The 12,650-nt window shown below is 38.0% G+C and overlaps 1 protein-coding gene across 1 annotated transcript; it reads left to right on the top strand.

Moving 5' to 3' along the window:
* The first annotated feature begins 1,188 nt into the window (after positions 1-1,188).
* On the top strand, positions 1,189-3,958 carry LOC143548269 (wall-associated receptor kinase 2-like). The gene is made up of 3 exons (XM_077039482.1): positions 1,189-2,062; positions 2,421-2,591; positions 2,751-3,958. Exons 1-3 carry the CDS (start codon positions 1,189-1,191, stop codon positions 3,956-3,958), a joined length of 2,253 nt encoding a protein of 750 aa, XP_076895597.1.
* Positions 3,959-12,650: the final 8,692 nt, after the last annotated feature.

The raw sequence follows: 12,650 nt of genomic DNA on the forward strand, positions 1-12,650 counted from the left end.
AATTGCATGGAAGCTATTCACTCGGGACCGACCGAAAATTAAGTCTTTTGGTGTTATTCTCACGACCTTTTCAAATTTCAACGTCTTCTCTAGCTAAGATAAGCTCAGTCAAAGTCTTCCTGTAAAGCATTTCACTGAACCATAAAACACGTAGATCATCGGTCAATTCTAAAACAGTTGCGAAAACACGAATCTATGCTTGTTGTAAAAAGTTTTTCACTGGTCTTGGTGGTTTAAATACGATCCATTCCTTTTCCATTAGATTTAGTAATTACTTCTAAATTTTAACTATATTAAAAAGAGATTTTTATATATTTCTCCTTTCTAAACCTTTGAAGTTACATATTTTCCTAAAATACAAGTTTTTAATGCAAAATGTACAACACTTTTAAGCATGGTTTGGGGAAATATGTAATTTCAAAGTTTAGGAAGGGAAATATGTAAATGCCCTCAAAACGTACAATTATTAGATTATTATAACACATTTAATAATTACTTCTGAATTTTAATTACCAATTTAACTATATAAAAGAATTGAAAAAAACATTTTTGTACCAACTCCTTTTAAAAGTTTATACCGGTAAGAAGTGGTATATATAGGAATTTTTTACATTCGTTAGTGGACAATAACTACATTTCTTACCAATTGATGTATCGATTGCTAATTGTAATCTTCGACATTTCGTATCTGAAAACCATTGAAAAGTTGTTTCATTCTTGACCCTAGTTAAAAAAACAGCGTTCTCAAATATTAATGGGCATAACGGCTTATGCTTAATTGTTCGAGTCACCAACGATATCATCTTATAATAATTGTACTTAGTGAGCAATTTGTGCCAACTTCTTTTATGACCATCATTGATATTTGATTTAATGAGGTCTACATACTTGATTTGAGTTTTTCTTCTTACTAAGTATCTTTTTAAATGAATTTTAAGTTTATGATGACCAATTATATAAAATAATAATATTCTAATTAGAAAGATGATAAATAAGTTATGTAACATGTAATAACTTAACTAAGTAATCTATAATACTGTAAAATAAAATAAAAAAATGAAATTAATATACAATTATTTAATTAAAATAATATTGAACACTACCTTTGAAGTGACTCTATAAATTCATAGAATTGGCAACGAAAACAAGCACAAATAGAAAGTGAAAGAAATTAAGGGGAAACATGCCATGCTTCTTCATATTATGATCCTCTCTCTTTTTATATTTCCTTTTACCATGGCCTTGGGAACGCTTCAAGGTTCCACCATTAACAATATAATAAAGCCAAACTGTCCAACCCATTGCGGGAATGTGATGGTTCCATACCCTTTCGGTATTGGCTATGATACGGGTTGTTCCCTCGACAACTCGTTCCACGTCACATGCAACACAACCTATGAACCTCCAAAGTTGTTCCTTCGTTCAAGCGACTTCGAAATATACAACATTTCAGATTCAGAGGTGCGTATTCACACGACCGTTTCTTATAGGTGCTACAACCAAGATGGAAGTGTAAGAAATGAATTTGATTGGTGGATTTCGTTAAGTAAGTTCACATTCTCTCAAAAGAACAAGTTTATAGTCCTTGGATGTGACGATTACTCTTTGATTAGAGGGACAAACGGTCCAGACTTTTCTAACGGCTGTTTGGGACTATGTAGCAAAACACAGGACGTGCCTAGCAATGGGAACTGCTCAGGAATGGGCTGTTGTCAGACGTCTATACCCAAGGGTCTAGACTACTTCAATATTTCACTCTACTCTTTTGACAACCACACAAGTATATGGCCTTGGAACAACTGTGGCTACGCGTTTGTTGGTGAGGAAGGCAGTTTTGTGTTCCGTGGTGTCACTGATTTATATGCTGATTCGAACGTTGAGGATAGGATCGAGTCCAGTGTCCCTATTGTGTTAGATTGGGTAATTTCACCCGATGCGGGTTGCTCTGAGCCCACGGAGTGCAAAGGAAACAGTTCATGCTATGACGTTGAAGGTGGCGGGTATCGTTGTAGATGCAACACTGGTTACCGAGGTAACCCCTATCTTGATCCAGGCTGCCAAGGTCAGTTTCCACAAAATACATAAAAACAAAATTATATATCTTTTTACATTAGTGCAAGGGGACAAAATTGTCTTTATGAATTTGACTACCTTGATTGTCTTTTACACACACATGACACATATATACCAGTTACAATATTTTGAAAAGGAAATTGGAAATCGAGTAAAATCTTCGTAGATTGCAAACTGAAAGGCAAATAATAACACATATGTCCTGATATGAAAGTTTTTATGTATTTCTAATAATAAACATGGCGTATTCAGTTTTTCCGAATACTAAACCTCAAGCTTGACAATGAGTGATCACAGTATATTTATAATTATTCAGTCTGTATATATTTAACTTTTCATGTTTATAGACATCGACGAGTGCGCGGATCCAGGAACCAACCCTTGCTATGGTGATTGCATAAACACTCTCGGGAGTTACAATTGTACTTGTCCAGCAGGATCTTTTGGAAATGCAAAAATAGAAAATGATTGTCAACGCCATAAAGATTCAAAATTTTCTTCAAGCATATTCATCATAGGTGAGTCTTTCATGAAAGTATACATATGTGTATGTCAACTAGTATAACCTTGAAAATAATTGTTTTCAAGATATAATTAGTTTTCGACAACTGTATTCTTCAAAGAGAAAGCGTGACAACCACTGATTGAAGTGTTTTTCATTTTCAATTCAAATACAGCAATGGTGTGTGGCTTGGTAGTGATACTATCCGCTATAATGGGGATTTTATATGGTATAAGGAGAAGGAAGCTAATGAAACTCCGAGAAAAGTTCTTTGAGCAAAATGGGGGTGTGTTGCTGCAACAGAAGATCAATTCACAAGGATCTCATGCGGCAATGACTTTGTTTAGCATTGCACAACTTCGGAGAGCAACTAATAATTATTCTCAGGATAACATTATTGGTCGCGGTGCCTATGGTGTAGTGTACAAGGGAGTTTTGTATGATAAACGTGTCGTTGCAATAAAGAAGTCCAAAATAGTGGATGGGAGCCAAGCAGAGCAGTTCATAAACGAAGTCTTGATCCTTACACAAGTCATTCATCGACATGTGGTAAAACTATTAGGGTGTTGCTTGGAAGAGGAAGTCCCTGTATTGGTTTATGAATTCATCTCCAATAACACTCTTTTCCATCACATTCATTCTAAATCGGGTGGAATGAGTTGGTTATCATGGGAAAATCGACTAAGAGTAGCTGTTGAAGTTGCTGGTGCACTTGCATATCTTCATTCTGAAACTATTATGCCAATCATACATAGAGACATTAAGTCTACCAACATACTACTAGATGATAACTACAATGCAAAAATTTCAGATTTTGGTGCATCAAGGTTAGTCCCATTAGACCACGAACAAGTAACAACTCTTATTCAGGGCACGCTAGGGTATTTGGATCCAGAGTACTATAACACAAGCCAACTAACTGATAAAAGTGATGTATATAGCTTTGGAGTGGTTCTTGCAGAACTCATAACAGGGAAAAAACCAATAGGCGCTGATAGATCCAATGCTGAAAAGAATCTAGCGACATATTTTGTCAATTCAGTTACAGAAAACCATTTATATGAAGTTGTTGAACAACGAATATTACGTGAAGGGAGTCTTGAGCAGATACAAGCTATAGGTGATTTGGTCAAAAGATGCCTTAATCCGCATGGTCGGGATAGGCCTACAATGAAAGAGGTAGTAGTGGAACTAGACAATTTGAGGAAATTCACAACCCATCCTTGGACTCAACAACAAACATTTCAAGAGACTAGAAGCTTAGTGCTAGATGTTGAGCAATTAGATCTATATGAGGTCCCTTTAATTTCATTTGGTACCAAGGATACGGAATCTCACTTGAGTAGCACATACATGCCTTTTGAAGAAAACATACCACGATAACCTGCCTGTTGCTTCTTATATGGTCGATTGTGTGAGCATCAAGGTCATCAATTATGATTAGTTAGAATTCTTTTATTTAATGTCTTCTATTGTAGTATTTGTAATAATTTGTAAATTACAGTTTTGATTTCTGAATATGCATATTTTGTGGTAATTGTGTTGAGTATTGTCCAACAAATTGTTTACCAATGGCTGAAGAATATGAAGTTTCTACTTATGATTGTCACGAACTGGCTTCCGAGGAATACAAATAACCTCTGGGTTTTTTTTTCCAGATTTGTTGAGCATTTGGAATAACTAGTGAATTACAACTCTATCGTACAGTGATGTAGATCTCGCGCTCTAATAAAAAAAAGTATTTTAAAATCTTAAATACCTATAACTAGTACGAGTAAGTAATGTCATCTCCACATGGAATTAAAGGAAAGTGCAAATGAAACTCATAACTTATTAACTATTAAACTAAGCGAGCAACCGATTTCAAGCAGTTTTGAAAGATACTTTGAGAACACCCGATTACTTTTAATGTTTTTAAACAATTATGAGAAGTAAGTGATTCACTTCAATGTGATAAAAACCAATCACAGATTATGTTAAGTTGATTGGGCAGTAATTACAAGACCTAGTAGTTTGGTTGTGATGACAAACGAAACCCTATTCGAATTGTTGATACAACTGAACGCGATTACCTAATTGCCAGTTTTATATTATGAAAACCAATTGATATGCGATGACTAACGGTTTTGGATCAACTACACAAGAACCTAGTCCTAAATTTTGATGAACACAACCGAGTAGTTGATGCACGATTTGATAACCAAAAACATAAATTGTATAAATAATCAAGTGATAAGGTAAAACAAGATCAAATAGCAAACTCAATCAAGTTCTTAATCATTAAAACACACAGAATCCAATCATGGTCAGTTTACACAAAACCCTAGCCTAAAGTGAACACAATGGTTTTAGCCTGACATCGGCATCACGAAGAAGTTGCTTATCTGATGAAAGGATGGAAGTATATAATGATTAGACGAACCAAGGGCTTCGGGATGATGCAAAATTTTCCTAGCATTCTTCTTTGGCAGCTAAAATGAATGATATCTCGAACAAGGGGCTCTATATAAAGTTAGGTTTGTTTTTCTTGTTTTTAAGTCACTTCGCGTGGCGCGAAGTGCACACAATAGTTGGGATCTCACTTTGGACTGCTTCGCGTAGCATGAGGACTGCTTCGCGTAGCGCGAAGTAATCAGCCTCCAGCCCTTCACGTATTGTAAAAGGCTTTTGTCACAGGGAATTTTTGGCATTTCTTGTTTTCTATATTGGGAAGTGTGCTGACCAGTCCCGCTCATCTAAATCATCATTCTCTGCTCGTAATTCACCCCAATAAGCAACCTTAGCGTCCAATAACCTGAAACACATAAACACGCTTGAAGTACCAATGTTCACACGGTAATTAAACTAAAACGAAACAATTAATATAATAATATACACGGCTTATGCCCGACCATCATACAACAATTGGTGCATTAATCTTTGCAATGTTAATTATTTTTTCTGGTTAGTTTCATTATCTAAATTTATGAACGTGAAAATTTTAAAAAGTGGATCGAGCACCTACTAACATACTATTCTTATAGTTTCAACTTTGAAGTCAATTTTTTTTTCTTTTGAAAAAAAAAAAAGACTTGCCAAATACTGTTATTACACACAAAATGAGGATCTACTTTTTAAGGGCGTAAGAGATTACTTTTACCATTGATAGTATTGGGACGTCGGCCCTGCTCATAGCACTCGTATATGTTGGGCGAGGGGATAGTTTTGAGACCACACCTACGAGGTAATCAACCACCGTAGCTGCAATTGGTGTGGCGTGTCAATTCAACAGTATAATCGATTCATATAGTGGCAGATCCCATATTTTTTACTCAGGGGCGCACAGTATAGGCTGTGATAAGAAAATCTTCATTAAAAATTGTAAACAATAAACATCTCTAAAAGATATCTTTTAGCATTCAGTCAAATTCGATTCCCTCTCTTTACAATATCATCTTGCTTGGAAGAGTTGTGGCAATAGACTGATTTTGATTTACTATTTTAGTCAATTTAGATTTGATTCATGGAATTCAATTCCATTCAGTTGGATTCGGTCTAATTCGATTCGCTCGTATTTTTTAGTGTTTTATTGTTAATATTACCCGCATCACCAACATGAAAAACAAATTTATTATGATTTTAGGGATTACTCTATAAAATAATAACCAAGTTTTGAAATTATTCCAACCAGGTCACTCATAAAACATTTTGTTCCAATCAAGTCACTAAAGTTTTCTTTGTATTCCAATCCTGTATGTTTTACATGAATAACAGGTTATGTAGGTTGCTTTTTATTATTAAATAGTTTGGCATAGGGATGGCAACGAGCCGGTTAGTGCTAATCCTATGCCCGTACTCGGTTATAAAATTCAGTCCCATACCCGGCCCATTACCCGTCGGGTATGTATCGGGTAATTACCCGTCGGGTATGTATCGGGTATACCCATTAGATTGTTAGAAAAAATTTCATTTGTATTTTTAAGTAGATTTTTTTACCATTATAGTTATCGTATATATTTTTATTTATATATGAACTGTTAGAAAGTAAAATATGACACATTACATCTATATAAACTTAACATAAATAAATAATAGGACTATTGGTTTTTATTGGTCCCAAGTATTTCATTTTTGCCGGCGCTGGTCCCAACTATCACTTTAACTGCCAACGGTCCCAACTTTCACACATGTGTCTGCCACCAGTCCACGACTAACCGAGTACTAACTCCGTTATGTTTTAGATGACGTGTCCATCCTACGTGTTAAAAAACCTTGACGTGGCTGCCTGCGTGTATATTAATAACAAAAAACCCAATTTATAATAATAATAGAAACCTGCAAAATATGTGTCTATCTCTTAAACTCGTCTCCGACCTAGCTAGTACCACCACATCGGCCCCAACCACCATTAGCCTCTGTCACTACCACCACCACCACCGGCATCCGTCACTACCACCACCGCCAATCAATCAATTAACGATATTGGTAAGAAGAAGGTGTATCGATGGTATGGTGGCAGCTATGGCGAGTACAAAAGTTAGCCTCCTGAACGACTCACCGTCCCCTAATTAACACACTAGTTAAGCTAAGGTAGGTTACCTGCCTGAACTTCTTCACCGGCGGTGCGTTCACCGGTGGCGGCGGTGGACTCGATATGTGAGGTGGTTGTTGGCCGATCATCGGAATCGATAAGTGGTGGTGGTAGGTGGATTAGGTAGAGAGAGTTTAAAGAGAGAGAGAGAGAGGATAGAGTTTACAACAGTGGTTGGCGGCCAGTGACGATTGGCAGTGGTAGTGTCGTCGGCTGATGGTGGTTTGGGGCTTGGTGCAGATGTGTGGTATGAATCTTGAAGATAGCAAAGTTAGCCTCCTGAAAGAATTTCCAGTCCACCGGTGGCGGCGGTGGACTCGATATGTGAGGTGGTTGTTGGCCGATCATCGGAATCGATAAGTGGTGGTGGTAGGTGGATTAGGTAGAGAGAGTTTAAAGAGAGAGAGAGAGAGGATAGAGTTTACAACAGTGGTTGGCGGCCAGTGACGATTGGCAGTGGTAGTGTCGTCGGCTGATGGTGGTTTGGGGCTTGGTGCAGATGTGTGGTATGAATCTTGAAGATAGCAAAGTTGAATTATTATTATTATTATTATTAAATTCACTTATGGTTTTAATTTAAGATTTTTTGTTATTAATATACACGCAGGCAGCCACGTCAAGGTTTTTTTAACACGTAGGATGGACACGTCATCTAAAACATAACGGAGGTAGTACTCGGTTAGTCGTGGACTGGTGGCAGACACATGTGTGAAAGTTGGGACCGTTGGCAGTTAAAGTGATAGTTGGGACCAGCGCCGGCAAAAATGAAATACTTGGGACCAATAAAAACCAATAGTCCTAATAATAATAATAAAAATAAAATACAAAATAAATGGAAAATGAAAAGATAAAAAGGAATAGGGAGGGCATGACGTTGACATGAATTCTAGGAGCATTCCCAGCCAGTCTTTCATCCCCATCTCTATAGTTACACTACAAAACACTACATTTTTTCCTTCTTTTCAATTAAATAATATTTTTTTTACACCTTTACCACTACAGTTTTCTCTCTCCACCCTATAATTTATAAAAAAATCACCACCCTTTTCCCAAATTTACAAAAACTCAATGCCTTTCCTCTCTCCACCCTATAATTTACACTCACAACCACTCATAACACCACCCCATAATTTACAAATTCCCATCACATAATTATAGGGGATGGGTTGGGAATGCTCTAAATGTAGTATAGGATAATTACCAGATGTCCATCATATATATAACCGTTCAACGAAAAAAAAAAATAAACCATCATATTAGAAAAAATAGTGACATTATAAGGGTCAAGTTATTTTACAAAGTGAGATAAAAATGAGGAAGAATTTGTGATATAAAAAAAACTCCTAGAAAACTAGTAAAAAGTTTAAAATGTTTCTTCCATCGGCCTCGTTCAAAAAAAAAAAAAACAAAACAAAAACAAAAAGACATAATGCTGAAGAAAAAAGATTATTGTGTGTTTTTATTTATTATTGTATATTTTTTTGTTTATTTTATTTATTGATTGTATTTTTTTTCTTGACATTGTGTTTTTTTTCTTGATATTATATTATAGTACTTAACATTGTGTTATATTTTACGATATGTTGTGTCTTTTTTATTTATCATGTGTTTTTTTTTAGTTTTTGTCATTGTGTTATTTTCCTCGACATTATGTCTATTTTTTCAATGAGAAAGATGGGGAAACATTGTTGTTGTTGGTTTTTTTTTTTTACCTTTTTCATTCTAGATTTATATTTTGAGTTATAACTTTTTTTATTATTTTCTTGAATTTTTTTAATGAGTTTTTCTTAGACAACAAATTTTCTTATACTTCTTATTTGTGTCTCTATTTGTATTTTAACATTTTCATAATAATTATTACTATATTGATGTATATGTTTATTAATATAACAATGAATAGTAATTGTACGCCTTCACAAATTATAATTTTTTTAAAGATCTCTTTTACTTCCTAGAATTTGAATCCAAAACCTTTAGGTAATTAAAAGACTTTGTTGATCTTTACCGTTAAGCCATCGAGTACACAAGGACTTACACAAATAATAATTGCATTAATGTTGTTTAACACTATTTGATTTCAACAAATTATATATATATATTTAAAAAGCAAGTTGGGTTACTCTCACATAAAACACTGTAGCTAATTGTACAGACCATCAAGCACACTGTACGAGTATTTGATACGTCTTTAACATCCACGTTGCATCTAGGTTTTAACCCACGCGTTCATGTCGTGGCCTTCTTTTTTTCGTATTCGAAGCATCGAGAGATTGAGAGGCGTGTACTGTATTGTGTAGAGTTAGAGAGAAGGGAGATCTTTTCTTTCTCTGTCGCTCGAAATCAATAACTGAGTTGAAGAGAACGGCGGAAATCGGTTCTGGTCACGACTTCCTGTGATGGTGAACAATCGCCTGTCAATCGGACGCATGGACTGAGGCCACGACGTCTGTGATAGGAGATATGCAGCGGATTAGTGCCTAATTTGAAGGTGGAAACAACTATTCTCTGTAATTTATTTTGGTTTTCTTCATCTTTATCGCTCTTATAATTATGTTTCTTTGGTATCTTTTAGCCTAATTTTGGGTATAATTTGTTGCATGTCGTTTGAAACCAGAAATTAAATTAAGAATTAAGAATTTACTTGATTTGGTTTTCACCTAGGGATGAGTAAAGTCGGCCGGTACAGGTCCCTAATTTTACCTTCAATATACGAATATTTCGGTACCAGTACCAGTACCAAGAATTTGTTATTTTCGAGATCGGGATTTTCGGTACCGGTGTCGGTCGGTACCAAGAATTTGTGATTTTTAGAATCAGGATTTACGGTACCGATCTCAATTCACTCATCTGCGGTAGTTACAATTCTAATGCTTTTGCTGTATACTTGAAGTTAGTAATGAAGGTGCTCGATTTGTCTTAACTAATATATATGTTGTTTTTATTTGTTGAATTGCATTATATATTTGCTATATCTCGGAGGAGATTATATTAAGGTAACATGTTTATACACAATCATGCAGATTTCTTCACTTACTATCAGATGCATTAACATGTTTGGCTCTGCTTGAGTGATATATTTTTTGTTCTTTTTTGTCAGTTTGCAGTGGCTAGGAGTGACTTATACTAAGGTAAGGATACCTGTATCTTAGGAGGATACTATATCCTGGAGTTATCCTGAACATATCGTTTGCTTAGTGTAGGGGTATGGTACTAAAACCCGGTTCTACGACCCTAATATCCCATAATATCCCATCTGGCTACGCGCCAAACTGCAAGGTTGGGAATCCTTCTAATATCCCATATGGCTACGCGCCAAACTGCAAGGTTGGGAATCCTCCTAATATCCCATATGGCTACGCGCCAAGGTTGGGAATCCTAATATCCCATATGGCTACGCGCCAAGGTTGGGAATCCTCATAATATCCCATATGGCTACGCGCCAAGGATGGGAATCCTCATAATATCCCATATGGCTACGCGCCAAACTTCAAGGTTGGGAATCCACATAATATCCCATATGGCTACGCGCCAAGGATGGGAATCCTCATAATATCCCATATGGCTACGCGCCAACTTCAAGGTTGGGAATCCTCATAATATCCCATATGGCTACGCGCCAAGGTTGGGAATCCTCCTAATATCCCATATGGCTACGCGCCGAACTTCAAGGTTGGGAATCCCCATAATATCCCATATGGCTACGCGCCAAACTTAGGGGTTGGGAATCCTCATACCATATGTTCACGCATCACATATGCTCACGCATATTACACATGCCTACGCATCACATGCTTACGCATCACATGCTCGCACATGTCACAGTCTACACGCACGCGCACGCAACATCTGCGCGTGGCGCATAACACAAAACCAAAGTCTACGCGCACGTGCATGCAACATCTGCACGTGGCGCGTGACATAAAGTAGCTCGTAAGCCGCCTCACGCGCAAGCTCCACTATTATTACAGCTCATAAGACGCCTCGCGCGCAAGCTGTTATTATTCTTACAGCCCGTAAGCCGCCTCACGCGCAGGCTTTATTATTCACACTGCTCATAAGACGCCTCGCGCGCAAGCTGTTATTATTCTTACAGCCCGTAAGTCGCCTCACGCGCAGGCTTTTATTATTCACACAGCTCATAAGACGCCTCGCGCGCAAGCTGTTATTATTCTTACGGCCCGTAAGTCGCCTCACGCGCATGCCTTTATTATTCACAGCTCCTAAGACGCCTCGCGCGCAAGCTGTTATTATTCTTACAGCCCGTAAGTCGCCTCACGCGCTGGCTTTATTATTCACAGCTCATAAGACGCCTCGCGCGCAGGCATTATTATTCTCAAAGCTCGTAAGACGCCTCTCGCGCGCAGGCTTTTATTATTCTCAGCTCGTAAGACGCATCTCGCGCGCAGGCTTTATTATTCTTAGCTCGTAAGTCGCCACTCGCGCAGGCTCTATTATTATAGCTCGTAAGTCGCCTTGCGCGCCAGCTTCATTATTCTACAAGCTCGTAAGCCGCCTCACGCGCCAGCTTCATTATTGTACAAGCTCGTAAGTCGCCTTGCCCGCCAGCTTCATTATTCTACAAGCTCGTAAGTCGCCTCGCGCGCCAGCTTCTTTATTATTTTACAGCTTGTAAGCCGCCTCACGCGCCAGCTTCATTATTCTACAAGCTCGTAAGTCGCCTCGCGCGCCAGCTTCTTTATTATTACAGCTCGTAAGTCGCCTCGCGCGCCAGCTTCTTTATTATTACAGCTCGTAAGTCGCCATGCGCGCAGGCTCTCATTATTCTACAGGCTCGTAAGTCGCCGCACGCGCCAGTTTTATTACTTTCACAGCTCGTAAGTCGCCTCACGCGCCAGCTCAATTATTATTCTTATAGCTCATAAGACGCCTCTCGCGCGCAAGCTTTATTACTTTCACAGCTCGTAAGTCGCCTCACGCGCCAGCTCAATTATTATTTTCAAAGCTCATAAGACGCCTCTCGCACGCAAGCTTTATTACTTTCACAGCTCGTAAGTCGCCTCACGCGCCAGCTCAATTATTATTCTCAAAGCTCATAAGACGCCTCTCGCGCGCAGGCTTTTATTATTCTTAGCTCGTAAGACGCCTCACGCGCAGGCTTTATTATGCTACAGCTCGTAAGACGCCTCTCGCGCGCAGGCATTATTATTATTTTAGCTCGTAAGTCGCTTCTCGCGCCAGCTTCATTATTATTATAACTCGTAAGTCGCTTCTCGCGCCAGCTCCATTATTATTATAGCTCGTAAGTCGCCTCACGCGCGAGCTTCATTATTATTATAGCTCGTAAGTCGCCTCGCGCGCAGGCTTTTATTACAACATGTCACCATCATGAAGAAAGCCTCTCAAAACTCAGACAATAAAGACAAGGCCAAAGAAAAGGGGAAAAAACCGCCTCACACCTTATAAAGTCCAGCGCTCCACCTAGACGCTTGCGCGCCCAGGAGCAACACTGGACTTGGGGGGGGGGGGGCTTGTAGGGGTATGGTA

Source organism: Bidens hawaiensis, unplaced genomic scaffold, assembly GCF_021521415.1.
Source record: "Bidens hawaiensis isolate Kalapana, Puna unplaced genomic scaffold, B.hawaiensis_p1.1 tig00014983_1, whole genome shotgun sequence".
NCBI lineage: Eukaryota > Viridiplantae > Streptophyta > Magnoliopsida > Asterales > Asteraceae > Bidens > Bidens hawaiensis.

Excerpts from the sequence above, each read along its gene's own strand:
- LOC143548269 (XM_077039482.1), top strand. The coding sequence starts at position 1,189 with ATGCTTCTTCATATTATGATCCTCTCTCTTTTTATATTTCCTTTTACC. Across the intron at positions 2,063-2,420 it reads TCTTGATCCAGGCTGCCAAG|ACATCGACGAGTGCGCGGAT; the intron begins GTCAGTTTCCAC and ends TCATGTTTATAG. Across the intron at positions 2,592-2,750 it reads TTCAAGCATATTCATCATAG|CAATGGTGTGTGGCTTGGTA; the intron begins GTGAGTCTTTCA and ends ATTCAAATACAG.